We start from the raw sequence: 20,517 nt of genomic DNA, 5'->3' as shown, positions 1-20,517 counted from the left end.
TTAGATCCTTTACTGTTTGCAACCTGCCCTATTTTACCAGTCTGCCCAGCCTATGACATCCGAAATCTGTCGTGAGGGGTGGCCGCCCTACCCTGTGACACCTAGACACGGTTTCACCTTTGTTTCACCATGTACTGAATACACTCACCACAGCAGTCCTTGAAAAATGCACAAGCCATGCAGTTTCTGAAATGCTCTTGGCAAGCCTCTAAGCCATCACAATCTGCCCTCAGTCAAACTGATGCTAAATGTGTGGTGTCACCGCCAGACACCACACTTGCTAGGTGGTAGCCTTTAAATCGGCCGCGGTCCATTAGTATACGCCGGACCCGTGTGTCGCCACTGTCAGTGATAGCAGACCGAGCGCCATCACACGGCAGGTCTAGTGAGACGTCCTAGCACTCGCCCCAGTTGTACAGCCGACGTTAATAGCAATGGTTCACTGACAAATACGCTTTCATTTCCCGAGACGATAGTTAGCATAGCCTTCAGCTACGTCATTTGCTACGACCTAGCAAGGCACCATTACCAGTTTATATTCAGTGTAATAATGTCTAAACAAGAGCGATGTTCTCCAATTGTGGATTAAAGTTAAGTATTCCAAGAACTATGTTCTTTTCTTTATAGGATAATTACTTTACCTTGTTCCAGACCTCACGCCAATCTGCGTGAGCTTAACGCGTGCCTTTCGGCTACCTCCGAGTGGCTTGGCTGTCTTGCCACGCCACTACAAAATGCACCAGGTGTGTGTATCTGACTAGCAGCATTCTTCACCAGGTGATGCTGTTATCACCTGGATGGGTTTAGGTGGTCAGTGGTCATAATGTTCTGGCTGATCACTGTAGACACATCACCTGGTTTGAGTGTATGGAGTGTCATTGGGTACATAAAACACAATAATTTGGGTGAAAATAAGTTTTAAAAGTGCATCAAACATGGTCATCAGATGCTTGTATAGACCCTGCCTCAGCAATAGTAATGGCAAGACAGTTGAGGGGAAACTTGGAGAATATTTCCTGAAAATTTCCTGGTGATGTTACAGATTTAGGTGCAGATTTTAACTTAGCAGCTAAAGATTGGGAGACTAATCTGACTCAGACATTTGGTAGGGAAAGTTTATAAGAGCCCTATCTGAAGATCACCTTGAGCAGTTAATCAGAGAACTAACTTGTGAAGATAGCATCTTAGACTGGCTGGTGACAAACAGGCCTGAACTCTTTGACTCAATTAATGTAGAACAGGTAATTAAAAATCATATGGTGATCACTGCATGATGGATTACGGCTGTAAATAGTAATACAGAGAAAGACAGGAAGATCTATCTGTTCAGCAAGTGTGACAAGATACAGATTTCAGATTACCGGACAGTTCATCATGAAAATTTCATGTCGAGCACTGACAATGCTGAACATCAATAGACAAAGTTTGAGATCATCGTACAACACACTTTAGAAAATGTACTGAGCAGAATTGTGAGGGATGGTTTGACAGCCATGTTAGGAAGCTGCTGCAACAGCAGAGAGAGCTTCATTGCAAATTTTATACGTAACCAAAACCTCACACACAAATAAAAACTTAATGAAATCAAAATTAGTATGAGGAGGGCCATGCATGAACTGTTCAATGAATAAAAGAGTAAAACTCTATCTACCAGTTTGATAGAAAAACCTGAAAATTTCTGGTCTTAACATTAAATCAGGAAACAGATACACTGTGACCATTATGGTGCTGAAACAGAAAATGACGTAGGAAAGGCTAAAATACTAAACATCCTTTTCCAAAACTGTTTCACAGTGGAAAATCACTTTATGCACTCATTCTGTAACACAAAGCTTTTTTCCTTTTCATACCATATGCAGTTATGCCTTGTTTAATCATTTCTGCTGAGAAAGATGTTTGTCAGTTACTGTCACACACTCATGCTTAGCTGCTGGTTTTGCTATTTGTTTGTTTAATTTATAAACACAGAGGTTTTTGCTTGGAAGTCATATATGTATGGAATTCTACACAATATTAATTTTGTCTGAACTCTGTTTTTTATTACCTTATTAACAACTTTTCAAACCAGGTATGGTTCCTCTTCATTGTAGCTGTCATTTGTTCCATCAATCACTACTCCATTGTTAGTTCTACTGTAATACTGGGTCTTTTCATTAACATTTTCTGTAAATTAATAATTGGTTCCTTTTACCAACTTGCTGACTCAGATAGTACTTTTGCTGAACACTTCAAAGGAAGCGAGAGTGTTAAATCAAATATGTACCCCACTCACACAATTATAGCTGGTAGTGATTTCAATCTGTCCTCAATGGCGAAAATACATATTTATGATTGGTGGTAGGTGTAAAAAATTATCCAAAATCATACTAAATGCTTTTTCAGAAAATTATGTTGAATATTAACTTCAGGTGCTCATCTAGGCTTTAAATTGTTATGATGAAATACTTGCCCTGTTTGAATAAGTAATCCTGAGCAAATAGGGAGCATCGTGATGGATATAGGGATTAGCAATCACAAGGTTGTTTTAGTGAGACTGAGTACTATAACACCCAAACACACCGAAAAATAAATGCAAAAAGTACATCTATCTTTTTTAAAAAAGTAGATAAAAATTCATTTGATGTCTTGCTAAGACACAACTGGAATTCCTTCCAATCTGACTACATAAGCATAGACCAAATGTGGCTTAAATTCAGAGAAATAGTTTTCAGTAGCAATTGAGAGATATAAACAAAATAAATTAATAAAAGATGGCACTGATTCCCCATGGTACACAAAACAGCTCACAATGATGTTGCAAAAGCAATGGAAAAAAAGGCATGCCAAATTTATAAGAATGCAAAAGTGCTAAGATCTGTTAAGCTTTACAGAAGCTCAAAATTTATCATGAACTTCAATGCAAGATTCTTTCAATAATTTCCATAGTGAAACTCCATCTCAAAATCTGACAGGAAACCCAAAGAGATTCTGGTCACGTGTAAATTACAACAGCAGCAAGACACTATCAATACCCTCACTACACAAGAGCTACAGTGATCTTATGACGGTGCCACTAAAGGAGAGTTACTAAATAGTTTTTCAGAAATCTCTTCACCAAAGAAGATGAAGTAAGTACTCCAGAATTTGAATCAAAAACAACTTCCAGCATGAGTAACTTAGAAGTTGATACCCTTCGTGTAGTGAAGCAGCTTAAATCACTTAATAAAGGCAAGCTCTCTGATCCTGATTGTATACTAGTCAGGTTCTTTTAGAGTATGCTGATACAGCAGCTCCGTACTAAGCAATGATGTGCAGCTGCTCACCAGTTGAAAGATCTGGTCCTAAAGACTGGAAAGGTGCACAAGTCACACCAATGCCCATGAAAGGAAATAAGAGTGACCCGCTGATCTGCAGTAGGATTTTGAAACATATACTGTGTTCAAGCACTATGAATTGCCTTGAAGAAAATGATTTATTAACAAATAGCCAACATGGATTCAGAAAATACTAGCCTTTTATTCCCACAAAGTAATGAATAATAATAATAATAATAATAATATTTATTCAACATCGAATAATCAAATACAGTCCCTAGAAATAATACAGTTTCAGGACATCATACAGATTATTCTTCTGAATATGTTAGTTTATAAATTACAAACTGAAGATTTGTTTGTATTAATAAATTTTACACTCAATGCATTTTACATTTGGTAGTATACAATCACAATATTACAAATATTGTTGTTATCGACATTATATTAGTTGTAGGTTACTTAAAACTATGAGCTTGACATATTATGAAGCGCTTTTCATACAGATATAATGCTTGTCTAATGAATAAAAAGGGTTTTCAATTAGAATTCTTTTTAGCTGCTCTTTTAATTTGTTAGTAGGAAGGGTTGTGAGACTTTTTGGTAGGGCATTGGCTAGCTTCAGCCCAGCATGAAGTGCATTTTTTTTTTTTTTTCATATAAAGCTGTTCTGTGGCTATTTACATGGTATCTGAACTTTTGCCTTGTATCATACTGGTGCATGTCACAGTTGAAATTTGGAGTTATTGTTTTCACAAGCAATATAACTTTCAATGTGTGTACACCTATAATGGTAAGAACACCTAATTTTGGGAACAGATTCCGACATGATTCTGGAGGTTTGGCACCACAAATAATACTGATAACTTTTTTCTGTGGTGTTAATAATGTGCTTAGGTTGGCTTGAATTGTTGCACCCCATATTTCTACAGCATAGTTTAAATTTGATGAGAATAGGGCATGATAAGCAGTTTTTAGTACACACATGTCCTTACAATATTTGCTAATCATATTTATAGCAAACACATTCTTCAGCAGCTTACATGCTAAGGAATCCATATGCATGTCCCATTTGAGGCTGTCCTGGATTGTAATTCCCAAGAACTTTGTCCATTTTTCCTTTTTTACAATGTCATTTCCTATGGATAATTTCATGTCAAATTCTATTTGTTTCCATGTGTTAAATTACATCATTGCAGTCTTTGATGCACTTACATTTAGATGGCTTTCATTAAATACTTGACTATTTCGTTAGTTACACTGTTGCACAACACCTCCAGACTCTCATAGTCTTTGTGTTCACACACTATTGATGTATCATCTGCATACAATATTTTTGTACAGTTAGGAGAACAAACTGTATATCATTAACATAAATCAAGAAAAGAAGGGGTCCCAAGACAGAACGTTGAGGCACTCCATATTTTATATCAGTAATTTTAGATTTTAGGGACCCACTGTTTGTTTTAAGCAAGACAAATTGTTTTCTATTGCTCACATACGATTTTATTAGCTCATAGCCAGTTCCTCTGATACCCAGGTTCCACAGCCTGTCAAGTAATATGGTGATGTTGACACAATCAAATGCTTTTTCTACATAGATCAAGGAACACTCCAGTTACATAATCCTTGTTCTCTATGGCCATTATTATTTTGTCTATTAATTGTGCTGCTGCTACTGAAGTTTAGTTGTTTTTCATAAAGCCATTCTGATTTTCAAATATTAAATTGTGTTGACTCAGGAATGTCATTAGTCTAGTATACATAACTTTCTCAACTAGTTTAGAAAATACACGTAAGATTGAGATGAAGCAGTAGTTTTCATTTTTAGATTTATCACCTTTCTTGTAAATCAGGGTTACTTGTGCTATCTTTAGACTATCTGGGAAACAACCTGATGCAATTACATAATCTACTGCTGTGGCCGTGGCATCAGATATGTTGTCTATTCACCTCTTCAGTGTACTGATAGACAATCCATCATAGCCTGCTGATTTTGTATTTTTTAATGACATTACTATGTTTTTGACTTCTTGCTATTGGTTGGGGGCAAGTATATGCTTTGTTTGATTGGAATGCCCTTATTTCTATGCTGAAGATTCTTAAAATGGTCATTGACAGATTTTCCAACAGAAGAAAAGTACTCATTAAAAACATTTGCAATCCGACATTGACATTTCGTGATATGCCCTTTATGATTTATAGTAAAATCACCAGGGGATGCCTATTGGATTTCATATTTTTAGATTTCCAAAAGGCTTTTGACACAAGTGATTTCTAATCAAACTTCTTGTCTATGGAGTGTCATCTCAGTTGTGAGACTGGATTCAGGATTTCCTGTCAGAAAGGCCACAATTTACAGTGCTCAATAGAAAAAAAGAAAAACTGAAGTAATGTGTGTTGTTCCCCATGGAAGTGTTATAGGCCCTCTGCTCCTCCTGATCTAGGATTTGGGAGACAATCTGAGCTGCTTTCTTAGACTGTTTGCATATGGTGGTGTCATTACCATCTATAATGGTCATCAGGTGATCAGAACCAACTGCAGAATGATATCTGAGATGTGCATACAGTGCAAAAAGTGGCAATTGACTCTAAATAATGAAATGTCATTCACATGAGTACTAAAAGGATTCCATTACATTTCAGTCACACAAATCTAAATACTCCATGATTATAATTCTGAATAACTTAAATTGAAATGATCACACAAATAACGTTGTGAAGAAAGCAAACCAAAAACTGTGATTCATTGGCAGGTCTACGCCAGACTTTAATTACCCTACACTTGTCCACCACCTTCTGGAGTACTGCCGTGCGTTGTGGGTCCACATCAGTTTGGACTGATGGAGGATATTGAAAAAGTCCAAAGAAGAGCAGCTAATTTTGTATTATCACAAAAAATGGAGAGAGTGTCATGGAAATGATATGCAAATTGGGGTGAAGATCATTAAAACGAAGTCATCTGTTGTTGCAGCAGGATCTCCTCATGAAATTTCAGTCACCAACTTACTCCTCAGTGTGTGAAATTCCTTTGTTGGCACCCACCTGTAGAGCAAGAAATGGTCATCATAATTAAATAAGACAAATCAGAGCTCATGTGGAATGATGTAAATGTTAATTTCTCCCATATGCTGTTTGAGAGTGGAATGATAGTGAACTAGCTTGAAAGTGGTTTGACAAACCCTCTGCTAGGCCTGTAACTGTGAATTGCAGAATAATCAAGTAGATATAGATATACAAGTAGATGTACCCACTGAAAAGTTTGGTCACAAGTTACCAAGAGATGGGCATGCCACTAATTGTCAGCTACTAAGATTGATAATGTCTGACATAAAGTTGAAACAACGTGGAATGACATAGCTGTATCTGTCATCTAAATTGAATTTGACTCTTTTTCTATTCAGGTTGCAGCCACTGTTTCTACCAGATGTGGCAGGTCTGTATACTAAATTTTATACACTCTGTACCCTCAAATCACCTACAAATTCAATCATATATTCACACTACTATACTGTACATGCACAGTAAGTAAAATATCAATATTTCCTGCCCTTCCTGGTGGTGTAATTTTAATGCCCAACAGTGTTCATTTTTTCCTTAAAGTTCTGTAATTGTAATACAGTGCAGTATTTTTTTAACAATAATAAACCATGCTTCATATGAGTTGCCTTTTCTGTTCAGAATGTTGCTAAATGATGATTGTTTACTATTGCCTATTCTTGAGATGTCTCCAATGGAGTTGATGCTTTACTCTTGTCTACTACTTAGTATTCTGCCATATACATGTATCTTACTACTTATTAAGTGGTTTTATTTTATTTTAATTTTTTTTAATTTGGTACACGTATTCCGTGGATCCATACATGCGAGTCATTCACCTGGATGTGGAACGTGTCAATACAATTGTACAAATACAATTAATGCTACAGAATAGTTATATAATACAATGATATAGGTATTAATAAGTATCACTTTTTCTCATTTACAAGCTGTAATTTAACTAGTATAGCAATTCACACTATAACATCATAACTATAACATTAACACTATAATATTAACATAATATCGTATCATCCATCTAATAACAAAGAGACTAAATACATCTATTATTAAGGGAGTGCATTATTTCTGGAAAAGAATTCATCCAAGGAGTACAGAGGGTGGCCAAGCAGGTATTTTTTTTAATTTACCTTTGAACTGCATTTCATTTTCTCTTGTAAATTTAATATAATTAGGCAATGCATTAAAAGTTTTCATAGCAGCATACTTGACTCCCTTCTGTACAAGTGATGTATTTTTTCATTCGACATGTAGATCATCTGTACCTCTAGTATTGTAGTTATGGTATGAACAATTTGTTTCATACTGAGCATAGTCTTGATTAACAACATTCATCAGAGAGTATATGTACTGACAAGTTGTAGTCAGTATTTCTAACTATGTGAAAAGTTTTTTACATGAGGTTCATGGAGGAACCCCACACATGATTCTGACTGTTCTCTTCTGAGCAGTTAAGATTTTTTTTGAGGTTGGTGAATTATCCCAGAAGATTATTCCATAACTCGTTAATGAGTTAAAATGTTGATGTCCACAAAATGGGTAATGATTCTTAAAGCAAAAGTTGCTGATGAAATCGTTTTTAGAGTATGGGACACATGCTGTTCCCAGTTGAGCCTACTGTTAATGTGAACCCCTAAGAATTTAGTGGAGTGCACCTGTTCTAGTTCCTGGTTGTCACGAGCAATTACTATATTTTCTGGAGTTTTATTTTTTGAGTGGAACTGTATAAAATTAGTTTTTTTAACATTTACTGAAAGAGAATTAATTGAAAACCAAGCTGTAACTTCTCTGAGTATATCATTAACATCAGTCTCCAGATCAGCAGTAGACTTACCATCCACTACAATGCTTTGTATCATCAGCAAACATTGGGAATTCACAATTTTTACTAATTTATTTATTTATTTATTTTACTTATCCATCCATTGACAATAAATATTGTATGGATGTTGTCAAGGGTACATGTAAGCCATTTCAAAGAAATGGGACACAAACAATATATACGTAAAAAAGTACAAAACAAAATAATACAATTAAGTTAATAATAATAATATGAAATTAATATGGCCTATATACATCCCTAATTGTTACTTTAAATGCATAGTCTATTTTTCATAAGGCTTTAGTTTTGTCCTCCCTAAATGGCAAGTCATTATGTACACAACACTGCTTAAGTATATATTTACATCACATAACAGCTGTCCTTTAAGTATGTAAATGTAATGAATGATTAGGTAATGAATGATTAGGTGCAGATTGAGTATTTTCCATTTTGCCTTTATAAATATCATCAGAAAAAATTTATTGACCTACATAGTCATTTACAGAATAAAAACATTGTTCTACTAGAAATTTTTTAAATTTGTTATCATCTTCTAACTGCCTGATGTTGACTGGCAGTGCGTTGTACAGTTTTGTACTGATATGGCTCACATGCCTTTGTGTATTCGCTCTTTTTGTTCGCTGAGTACGGAGTGCTGCGCTATTATGGGTATTGTAGTTATGAAAGTCGGCATTTGTCTGAAAATCTGCAATGTGGGTCCTGACATACAATACACATTTGTATATGTATAATGATGGTATAGTAAGTATTCTAAGCTTTTTGAATATGGGTTTGCAGTGTGTCTGTGGATGACTGTGAGTTATTATTCGGATGGCCCTCTTCTGCAACAAAAAAATTTGTTTTAGGCGCCCTATTGTGGAACCCCAAAATATTATTCTGTATGTGGCAAGAGATTGAAAATAGCCGAAATATGCCATTCTGGCACCCTCTGAGGTACAAACATTTGCAATAATTCTGAGGGCATAACAGGCTGAATTAAGTTTCTGTGTAAGTTTTATTATGTGGTCATTAAAATTTAAGTTTTCGTCCACATGAATCCCCAGCAATTTTGTGGATGTCACTCTGTCTAAGGCTTTGTCACCCCATACCAGATCGAGATTTAAATTTTGACATCTTTTCCCAAACTGCATATAATTTGTTTTATTTACATTCAATGTCAACCTTAGATTAGATTAGATTAATACTACAGTCCTGGAAATGGAAAAAAGAACACATTGACACCGGTGTGTCAGACCCACCATACTTGCTCCGGACACTGCGAGAGGGCTGTACAAGCAATGATCACACGCACGGCACAGCGGACACACCAGGAACCGCGGTGTTGGCCGTCGAATGGCGCTAGCTGCGCAGCATTTGTGCACCGCCGCCGTCAGTGTCAGCCAGTTTGCCGTGGCATACGGAGCTCCATCGCAGTCTTTAACACTGGTAGCATGCCACGACAGCGTGGACGTGAACCGTATGTGCAGTTGACGGACTTTGAGTGAGGGCGTATAGTGGGCATGCGGGAGGCCGGGTGGACGTACCGCCGAATTGCTCAACACGTGGGGCATGAGGTCTCTTGCCCGTCGACCTGGGACCGGACCGCAGCGACGCACGGATGCACGCCAAGACCGTAGGATCCTACGCAGTGCCGTAGGGGACCGCACCACCACTTCCCAGCAAATTAGGGACACTGTTGCTCCTGGGGTATCGGCGAGGACCATTCGCAACCGTCTCCATGAAGCTGGGCTACGGTCACGCACACCATTAGGTCGTCTTCCGCTCGCGCCGCAACATCGTGCAGCCCGCCTCCAGTGGTGTCGCGACAGGCGTGAATGGAGGGACGAATGTAGACGTGTCGTCTTCAGCGATGAGAGTCGCTTCTGCCTTGGTGCCAATGATGGTCGTATGCGTGTTTGGCGCCGTGCAGGTGAGCGCCACAATCAGGACTGCATACGACCGAGGCACACAGGGCCAACACCCGGCATCATGGTGTGGGGAGCGATCTCCTACACTGGCCGTACACCACTGGTGATCGTCGAGGGGACACTGAATAGTGCACGGTACATCCAAACCGTCATCGAACCCATCGTTCTACCATTCCTAGACCGGCAAGGGAACTTGCTGTTCCAACAGGACAATGCACGTCCGCATGTATCCCGTGCCACCCAACGTGCTCTAGAAGGTGTAAGTCAACTACCCTGGCCAGCAAGATCTCCGGATCTGTCCCCCATTGAGCATGTTTGGGACTGGATGAAGCGCCGTCTCACGCGGTCTGCACGTCCAGCACGAACGCTGGTCCAACTGAGGCGCCAGGTGGAAATGGCATGGCAAGCCGTTCCACAGGACTACATCCAGCATCTCTACGATCGTCTCCATGGGAGAATAGCAGCCTGCATTGCTGCGAAAGGGTGATATACACTGTACTAGTGCCGACATTGTGCATGCTCTGTTGCCTGTGTCTATGTGCCTGTGGTTCTGTCAGTGTGATCATGTGATGTATCTGACCCCAGGAATGTGTCAATAAAGTTTCCCCTTCCTGGGACAATGAATTCACGGTGTTCTTATTTCAATTTCCAGGAGTGTAGTTCCATGGATCATGAATATGATATTTCGTAATGATGTGGAACGAGTCAAATTTTCCAATACATAACATAATTAAGTTAATTTAACAACATACTTAAGTTAATATAACAACTTTTTTATTTTTTGTGTGTTTTTTATTTTTTAATAATTTTTTTGTGTTTTTTTTTTCTTAATTTATATCTAAAAATTCCTCTATGGAGTAGAAGGAGTTGTCATTCAGAAATTCTTTTAATTTCTTCTTAAATACTTGTTGGTCATCTGCCAGACTTTTGATACTATTTGGTAAGTGACCAAAGACTTTAGTGCCAGTATAATTCACCCCTTTCTGAGCCAAAGTTAGATTCAATCTTGAATAGTGAAGATCATCCTTTCTACTAGTATTGTAGTTATGCACACTGCTATTACTTTTGAATTGGGTTTGGTTGTTAATAACAAATTTCATATGAGAGTATATATACTGAGAAGCTACTGTGAATATCCCTAGATCCTTAAATAAATGTCTGCAGGATGATCTTGGGTGGACTCCAGCTATTATTCTGATTACATGCTTTTGTGCAATAAATACTTTATTCCTCAGTGATGAATTACCCCAAAATACGATACCATATGAAAGCAATGAGTGAAAATAGGTGTAGTAAGCTAATTTACTAAGATGTTTATCACCAAAATTTGCAATGACCCTTATTGCATAAGTAGCTGAACTGAAACGTTTCAGCAGATCATCAATGTGTTTCTTCCAATTTAATCTCTCATCAATGGACTCACCTAAAAATTTGGAATATTCTACCTTAGCTATATGCTTCTGATTAAGGTCTATATTTATTAATGGTGTCATACCATTCACTGTACAGAACTGTATGTACTGTGTCTTATCAAAATTCAGTGAGAGTCCGTTTACAAGGAACCACTTAGTAATTTTCTGAAAGACAGTATTGATAATTTCATCAGTTAATTCTTGTTTATCAGGTGTGATTACTATACTTGTATCATCAGCAAAGAGAACTAACTTTGCCTCTTCATGAATATAGAATGGCAAGTCATTAATATATATTAAGAACAATAAAGGACCCAAGACTGACCCTTGTGGAACCCCATTCTTGATAGTTCCCCAGTTTGAGGAATGAGCTGATCTTTGCATATTATGAGAACTGCTTATTTCAACTTTCTGCTCTCGTCCAGTTAGGTACGAATTGAACCATTTGTGCACTGTCCCACTCATGCCACAATATTTGAGCTTGTCTAGCAGAATTTCATGATTTACACAATCAAAAGCCTTTGAGAGATCACAAAAAATCCCAATGGGTGGTGTTCGGTTATTCAGATCATTCAAAATTTGGTTAGTGAAAGCATATATGGTATTTTCTGTTGAAAAACCTTTCTGGAAACCAAACTGACATTTTGTTAGTACTTCATTTTTACAGATATGTGAAGCTACTCTTGAATACATTACTTTCTCAAAGATTTTGGATGAAGCTGTTAGAAGGGAGATTGGACGGTAATTGTTGACATCAGATCTGTCCCCCTTTTTATGCAAAGGTATAACAATGCATTGAGCCAAGAGTGGGTGTAATTTAGCACTTTATCAGTAATTGTTGGTAGCAATTGCTTTGGTGTACTTATTATCACACTAGTATCATTGGCAAATATTATTGCTTTGGCTGCATCATCTGAGGTGTGAAAATCATTTATATAGACAAACACAATATGGGCCCTAGAATGCTGCCTTATGGTACTCCAATTTCTACATTTTTTGCCTCTAATACTGAATTTAGTTTGTGGTTGGAGTAAGATGATGTCAGTCCTACAACCAGTGTTCTGTTTTTTAGGTATGATTCAAACTATTTTTTTCCTATCCCATGCATACCCAACACTTCTAATTTTTCTAAAAGAATGTCCTGGTTCACAGTGTCAAAAGCTTTGGAGAGGTCTAAATTTACTCCTACTACACTATAATCTTTTTCTAGATTTTTGATTATTTCTTCAGTGTAGCACATTACTGCTGTTTCGGTATTTTTACATGCTTGGAAGCCATGCTGATTTCTGTTTAGTAAATTATGGTCATTTAGATATTTGTTGATTCGGTGCTTCATCAGTTTTTCTAATATTTTTGAAAATGCTGGGAGGAGATATATTGGGCGATAGTTTTCTACCTTATACTTGTCACCTTTTTTAAATAATGGCTTCACTTTTGAAATTTTCAGCCTTTCTGGAAAAGCTCCTTCACTGAATGATAAATTGCCTATGTGTGCAAAGGGCTTTGCGATTTGTGGTGCTGTCCTTGTTATGAGTGACACAGGCACCGCATCTATGCCAGCCGACATTTTGGGTTTCAAGCTTTGTATCACTTTCAACACTTCACCCTCATTTGTTGGCTCTACCCTCATCCTGCTAGCTGTTTTTGGATATTCAGGTTTTTCTTTGTTTGTAAATTTTAAGCTTAATGAAGTTGTTGCATTTATGAAATAATTGTTAATATAATTTGGCAAATCTTGTTAATTAATATTGACATTTTTAAAATTTTTTAGGCTAATGTCCTGGTTTTCTCAGCTCTTCCCCGTTTCAGTCTTCACAATACCCCATAAGGCTTTTGATTTGTTTTCAGACTGTCTTATAAAACTATCATTACTCATGAATTTTGCTTTAGCAATTACTTTTCTATATACCCTCTTGTAATTCCTGACATATTTTATGAATAGTGAGTCTGTGGATGTTTTCATTTTAGAAATTAGTCTCTTTAGAGTTCCACAGGAAGTTTTGATGCCAGCTGTGATCCAAGAACTTGGCTTTGTATTGCCATGTGACCTGATTTTTGACAGCTTTTTTGGAAAATACTTTTCAAAATATCCCATGAAAATGGAAGAAAATGTGTTATATGCATCATTTGTATTTGTTAGGGATAGTGGATAGGGGTAAATCATTAACATATATTAAAAGCAGCAGGGGTCCAAGGACAGATCCCTGGGGAACTCCATGCTGTATGCTGTATTTTGCCCCATTCAGAACTCACTAGATCAGAAGATCCTCTGTTGCAGCCATTTAGAACCACCTTTTGTTTCCTGTTTTCGAGATGTGATTTTAGCCAGTTACCTATAGGCCCTTTGATTCCATAATGATAGGCCTTCCCCAAGGGTATCTTGTGGTTTACACAATGAAAGGCCTTGGAAAGATCACAGAAGACACTAACTGGTAACTTCTTACTATTAATAGACTTCAAGCCATCATTTGTGAGTGAGTATATGGCGCGCTCTGTGGAAATCCTTTTTTCAAAACCAAACTGTCTATGGTTAATAACATTATGTTTATCAAGATGTGCAACAATCCTGTTATACACTGCCTTTTCAAGAACCTTTGAAAACGTTGTTAAGAGAGGGACAGGACGATAATTTTTGACATCTGTAGCATCACCAGACTTGAAATGAGGTCTCACAATGGCATATTTCATTCTCTCCGGAACAACTTCCTCATAAAGAGATATGTTGCAAATGTGAGTAAGTACTACACTTACATCATTACTGCAGGTTTTCAACAGTTTACTAGGCATGTTATCTATACCTGAAGATCCTTTACTTTTCAATGAATGAATTATTTTTGTTATTTCATTAACAGCTATGCGTGGTATGTTTATATCATTAAAACTTTGTGGAAGGTTAAGTTTCAGAATATCTGCAGCTTCCCTTAGGTCACCATTGCAACCTATTTTAGAAGTGACAGTTAGAAAGTGGTTGTTAAATGTGTCTCCTATCTGTTTACTATCAGTTATTCGCAAATTCTTAATTTTTAGGACAGCAGTTTTTACATTGTCAGATGGTGCAGTACCTGTTTCCCTCTTTATTACATTCCAAATCGTTCTGATTTTTTATTTGAATAATTAGTTTAAGATTCTATGCACATACTTTTAGATTTTTTTTAATGACTTTAGTTGAAATTTTACAGTATGTCCTATAACATTTCATATGGCGGGGATTATTGGATTGTCTGGATATTATATACAGTTCTCTTTTTCTCTGGCATGATATTTTTATGCCCTTGGTGAGGCATGGTTATTTGTTTGATTGACTGTTCTGTAGTCTGCAGACCTATTTTGGAAAGACACTTTCAAATATACCTGATAATTAACAAGTAAATACATTATACTTGGAAGGAGAGACAGCATTGGTCATATTTTTTTGTTTTATTAACCGCAAAATCAATTTTCGGTCACTTAGTGACCATCTTCAGTGCTGTAATATATAATTTAAATTGGTAGGCACTGGTGTCAACAAGCTTACAGTTTATGTGATCGCTGTAAGCTTGTTGACACCAGTGCCTACCAATTTAAATTATATATTACAGCACTGAAGATGGTCACTAAGTGACCGAAAATTGATTTTGCGGTTAATAAAACAAAAAAATACGACCAATGCTGTCTCTCCTTCCAAGTATACCCATTATCTGGTCGTGGTGCACAGGACACTCCATGGAGTCCCCAATCAATAAATACATTATATTTTGTATTAGAATCATTTGCAAGATAAACATACCTACAGTCAGTCTCCCAAATGCATAATTTCAAGTTTTGGATATTTTCCTCATCCATGTTTCTAACGGTTTTTCCACTGTGCACCAGCTTTGCTCTGATTTATATTAAAATTGTTAATTGTGAGTACTTGCCTGTCATGATCAGAGACACCATTTATGACTTTGTCAACTTTGATGTAATGAGTTCTACTCATATCTACAAAGATATTGTCTATTAGAGTGCTGGAAGTGGCAGTAGTTCTTGTGGGAAAACTGACAGCGGAGACAAAATTGTAGGTATGCATTAAATTTGCAAACTCTGTCTTAGAAGATGAGCTTCCGAGGAAGTCTATATTAAAATCTCCAGTCACTTTGTGAGATACAATAGCACAGAATCTAATTGTTTCATGAATACTTTAAAATTACCAGATGGAGCCCTGTGTACTGCTATGATTGCCAATTTCTTGTTAGCTTCTGCTACTCCTGTGACACATGCCTCAAAGTGTTTCTCTACACATTATTTCTCTACGAGTATTGTATTAAATGACAGGCTGTTTTTCACATAAATAGCTGTCCCTCCTTTGCTCATATGCTTCCTACAAAATGAGGTAGCTAATACATAGTTTGGAATATTCAGCATTTTGATGCCAACAGTGACATGGTGTTCTGTCAGACAGAGAATATGAGCACAATTTGCGCCTGTTGGTTCATCAATATTTGCAATAAATCGGTCAAACTTTATTTCTTTTGACATACTAGTATTACAGGAACAGTTTTCTGCAGGGAATGGGGAGCTGTTGTGCTGGTAACCCCCACATTTGTTGTAATTAACTGCATTACTTACATTCCGATTGGAACCTTCCCCCTTCTGCCCCAGTACCATAAAAAATCCCCGTTTTCAGCTGAGGACTTTCTTAATCTCAGGCACATCCTATGTGGAGCAGTTGCAGTCACTATTGTGCTCCTTTTTGCCATAGAGGGTGGATCTACTGTTGGTGAGGTTTCTACCCTGTCAGCTGGTACACTTGATCCCGTGGAGGTTGGTGTTGCTGTTTCTGCTACTGATGGCCATTCTTCCTCCTTAAATGCTGCTGCTCCATCAGAAGTTGGTAGTGGACTAACTCTTCCCACTTGAGTTGTAACTGCTGGTGCTGTCTTGCTTTTATATAGAAGACCTGTTTGTGTTGATTCACATACAGGTGCTGCTGCATATGAAGGCTTCCCTAAAACTGTTTCATTAATTTTGCACGAGTATTTTGATGACACTGTCTGTATTTCTTCCAATGGTACAGTTTTAGTGGGCCCAGGTGCTTTTAGTGTGATTGGAGGAGTGGTGTTTTCAAATAGTTTGAATGTTTCTGCTAATAGTGCTTTAGCAAGTACATGTTTTCCTAGCCAGTTCCTGCGCGTTCCATGTCGAGTAAACTGGTTTCTCTCTTTGGAATTACTGTCCAAAAACTCCACGTCCTTGAATGCTTTTATACCTTTTGAAACATTCTGTTTGTGAATTTGATTTCATTATTTAAACATGAGCTGTTTATTAGGTCATGTCTGTGTGTGATGCTAACAACAATTGTTTTTCTTGGCGAGATTCTTTCCAGTGCATTTTGCAATGCTGTGATTGCATTTTTCGACTCATTTTTACATACATCATTAGCTCCAGCAATAATTACACAAACATTGTTTGGTTGAGGGTTTAAATCTTTAATTATTTGCTGAAAAGGGCCCCTGGGTTTTACTGTGTCAGTAACGGAATATTTAGATTGCATATTCATAAGAAAAGTGGCTAAATCTCATCCATGGCTGTCTGCAAAGATACAAACTTTTGGTTTTGTTTCATCTTCTCTCAATAATTTCATTTGTCGGCGTTTCTCTTGTGCAATGGCTTCAAATGAGTTCCACGCAACTATAGCAGATATTGGAGCACTTTGAGTTTCATTAACGGTTTCTTTAAGAGTGTTGTAGGTTTCACTTTGTACATTTTTCACACAAGGATTAAAATCGACATTCAAAGAATTAATTAACAATTCGATGCCATTGAATGAACTTACAATGAACTCTCCAGCACATTTTGACAATTATACATCATTACCAATGAATAATAATCAACTGGCAGGAATGTTCTGCTACTTGCAACCTGTAATGTAGCCCATAATTCCTTATTTTTCACGTGTTTTTTCTCCAGTCTTTGATGGCTTTAATGAGGAAACTATTCTAAGGCAATGGAGGTAGACCACACTATCAGTATGTTGATTTTGACTTTGTGTGATATTGATATTAAAGTCCTGTTATATGCATTATGCTGCAAAATTGTTTTATGGTTCAAAGTTGTTCAGTAGCTGTTCAAAGTATTCAACTAAAAGTTAGCTGTCTTTATTGTTTAGAGTGAAAATTGCTATATACAGAATTCACTGCCCTCTTTGTTCATAAAGTTCAGCTGTATTTTCCCTGAAATAAAAAAGATGGTTTCACTATATTAGATCCTTTGTTTTGCATCTTAACATTTCCAAGTAAGTTACCAAGCCTTTTTTCAATAACACCAAAACTAATTCAATTTCTTAACACTAAATGCATCCCAAAATTTTTCTCTTGAATCATTATTCCATTACTATGATAAATTTTTTATCAATTTTAATTTTACAGGGTGATTCTGGTGGACCACTTCAGATGTCCTTCAAAATAGGAAGACAACATTTTCATCATGTTATTGGAGTGACATCATTTGGGAATTACTGCGCTGGAAAAGATTCACCAGGAGTCTATACACGTGTCTCTTCTTTTATTACATGGATTGAGAGCATTGTGTGGCCAGATGGTTAGCCTAATGAACAGATTACCGACTTGTAAAAAGTTTTTTAGTCTCTCATGCCATATATTTTAACTGTCAAGCTGAAGTCAGGAATGTTTCATGTGGCTAGCTGATGGTTTCATTGGTGTATGTTGTGACTGCAGATCTAACACTCAGATATTCAGCCAAAAAGTTGTTAAAATCAATTCATTATATACGCTATCAAAATTTTTTCTGATAAATATCAAATGACCTTACTTTACACAAAACCAACATTTTAATTTTGATGTAAATATACATTATTAATTAAGAACTTAAATTACAAATCTCATGACTTGAAGATTAATGACATTGTAGTTTTCCTCTCTTCATAAGAACACGTGAGGCAATACTGACCCTACGACTTATCTTAGAAAATAGATTAAGGAAAGGCAAGCCTATGTTTCTAGCATTTGTAGACATAGAGAAAGCTTTTGACAATGTTGACTGGAATATTCTCTTTCAAATTCTGAAGGTGGTAGGGATAAAATATAGGGAGCAAAGGCTATTTACAATTTGTACAGAAACCAGATGGCAGTTATAAGAGCTGAAGGGCATGAAAGGGAAGCAGTGGTTGGGAAGGGAGTGAGACAGGGTTGTAGCCTATCCCCAAAGTTATTCAATCTGTACTTTGAGCAAGCAGTAAAGGAAACAAAAGAAAAATTCAGAGTTTGAATTAAAATCCATGTTGTTGTTGTTGTGGTCTTCAGTCCTGAGACTGGTTTGATGCAGCTCTCCATGCTACTCTATCCTGTGCAAGCTTTTTCATCTCCCAGTACCTACTGCAACCTACATCCTTCTGAATCTGCTTAGTGTATTCATCTCTTGGTCTCCCTCTACGATTTTTACCCTCGACGCTGCCCTCCAATACTAAATTGGTGATCCCTTGATGCCTCAGAACATGTCCTACCAACCGATCCCTTCTTCTGGTCAAGTTGTGCCACAAACTTCTCTTCTCCTCAATCCTATTCAATACTTCCTCATTAGTTATGTGATCTACCCATCTAATCTTCAGCATTCTTCTGTAGCACCACATTTCGAAAGCTTCTATTCTCTTCTTGTCCAAACTATTTATCGTCCATGTTTCACTTCCATACATGGCTACACTCCATACAAATACTTTCAGAAATGACTTCCTGACACTTAAATCAATACTGGATGTTAACAAATTTCTCTTCTTCAGAAACGCTTTCCTTGCCATTGCCAGTCTACATTTTATATCCTCTCTACTTCGACCATCATCAGTTATTTTGCTCCCCAAATAGCAAAACTCCTTTACTACTTTAAGTGCCTCATTTCCCAATCTAATTCCCTCAGCATCACCCGACTTAATTAGACTACATTCCATTATCCTTGTTTTGCTTTTGTTGATGTTCATCTTATATCCTCCTTTCAAGACACTGTCCATTCCATTCAACTGCTCTTCCAAGTCCTTTGCTGTCTCTGACAGAATTACAATGTCATCGGCGAACCTCAAAGTTTTTATTTCTTCTCCCTGAATTTTAATACCTACTCCGAATTTTTCTTTTGTTTCCTTTACTGCTTGCTCAATATACAGATTGAACAACATCGGGGAGAGGCTACAACCCTGTCTTACTCCCTTCCCAACCACTGCTTCCCTTTCATGTCCCTCGACTCTTATAACTGCCATCTGGTTTCTGTACAAATTGTAAATAGCCTTTCGCTCCCTGTATTTTACCCCTGCCACCTTTAGAATTTGAAAGAGAGTATTCCAGTCAACATTGTCAAAAGCTTTCTCTAAGTCTACAAATGCTAGAAACGTAGGTTTGCCTTTCCTTAATCTTTCTTCTAAGATAAGTCGTAAGGTCAGTATTGCCTCACGTGTTCCAGTGTTTCTACAGAATCCAAACTGATCTTCCGCGAGGTTGGCTTCTACTAGTTTTTCCATTCGTCTGTAAAGAATTCGTGTTAGTATTTTGCAGCTGTGACTTATTAAGCTGATAGTTCGGTAATTTTCACATCTGTCAACACCTGCTTTCTTTGGGATTGGAATTATTATATTCTTCTTGAAGTCTGAGGGTATTTCGCCTGTTTCATACATCTTGCTCACCAGATGGTAGAGTTTTGTCAGGACTGGCTCTCCCACAGCCGTCAGTAGTTCTAATGGAATATTGTCTACTCCGGGGGCCTTGTTTCGACTCAGGTCTTTCAGTGCTCTGTCAAACTCTTCACGCAGTATCGTATCTCCCATTTCATCTTCATCTACATCCTCTTCCATTTCCATAATATTGTCCTCAAGTACATCGTCCTTGTATAGACCCTCTATATACTCCTTCCACCTTTCTGCTTTCCCTTCTTTGCTTAGCACTGGGTTTCCATCTGAGCTCTTGATATTCATACAAGTCGTTCTCTTATCTCCAAAGGTCTCTTTAATTTTCCTGTAGGCGGTATCTATCTTACCCCTAGTGAGA

At 37.3% G+C, this 20,517-nt stretch overlaps 1 protein-coding gene across 2 annotated transcripts in view; it reads left to right on the top strand.

The window, feature by feature from the left end:
- Nucleotides 1–18,365, top strand: part of LOC126458569 (serine protease snake-like) — a 720,709-nt gene extending 702,344 nt beyond the window's left edge. For both annotated transcript variants that reach the window (XM_050095702.1, XM_050095701.1), the window contains exon 10: nucleotides 17,902–18,365. In XM_050095702.1, the coding sequence (XP_049951659.1) occupies nucleotides 17,902–18,078 (177 nt within the window). In that variant the 3' untranslated portion in view covers nucleotides 18,079–18,365. The remainder of the gene's footprint in view (nucleotides 1–17,901) is intronic.
- Nucleotides 18,366–20,517: the final 2,152 nt, after the last annotated feature.

Source organism: Schistocerca serialis, chromosome 2, assembly GCF_023864345.2.
Source record: "Schistocerca serialis cubense isolate TAMUIC-IGC-003099 chromosome 2, iqSchSeri2.2, whole genome shotgun sequence".
In the NCBI taxonomy this organism is placed as follows: Eukaryota; Metazoa; Arthropoda; class Insecta; order Orthoptera; family Acrididae; genus Schistocerca; species Schistocerca serialis.
This window is presented reverse-complemented; position numbering and strand designations above follow the sequence as displayed.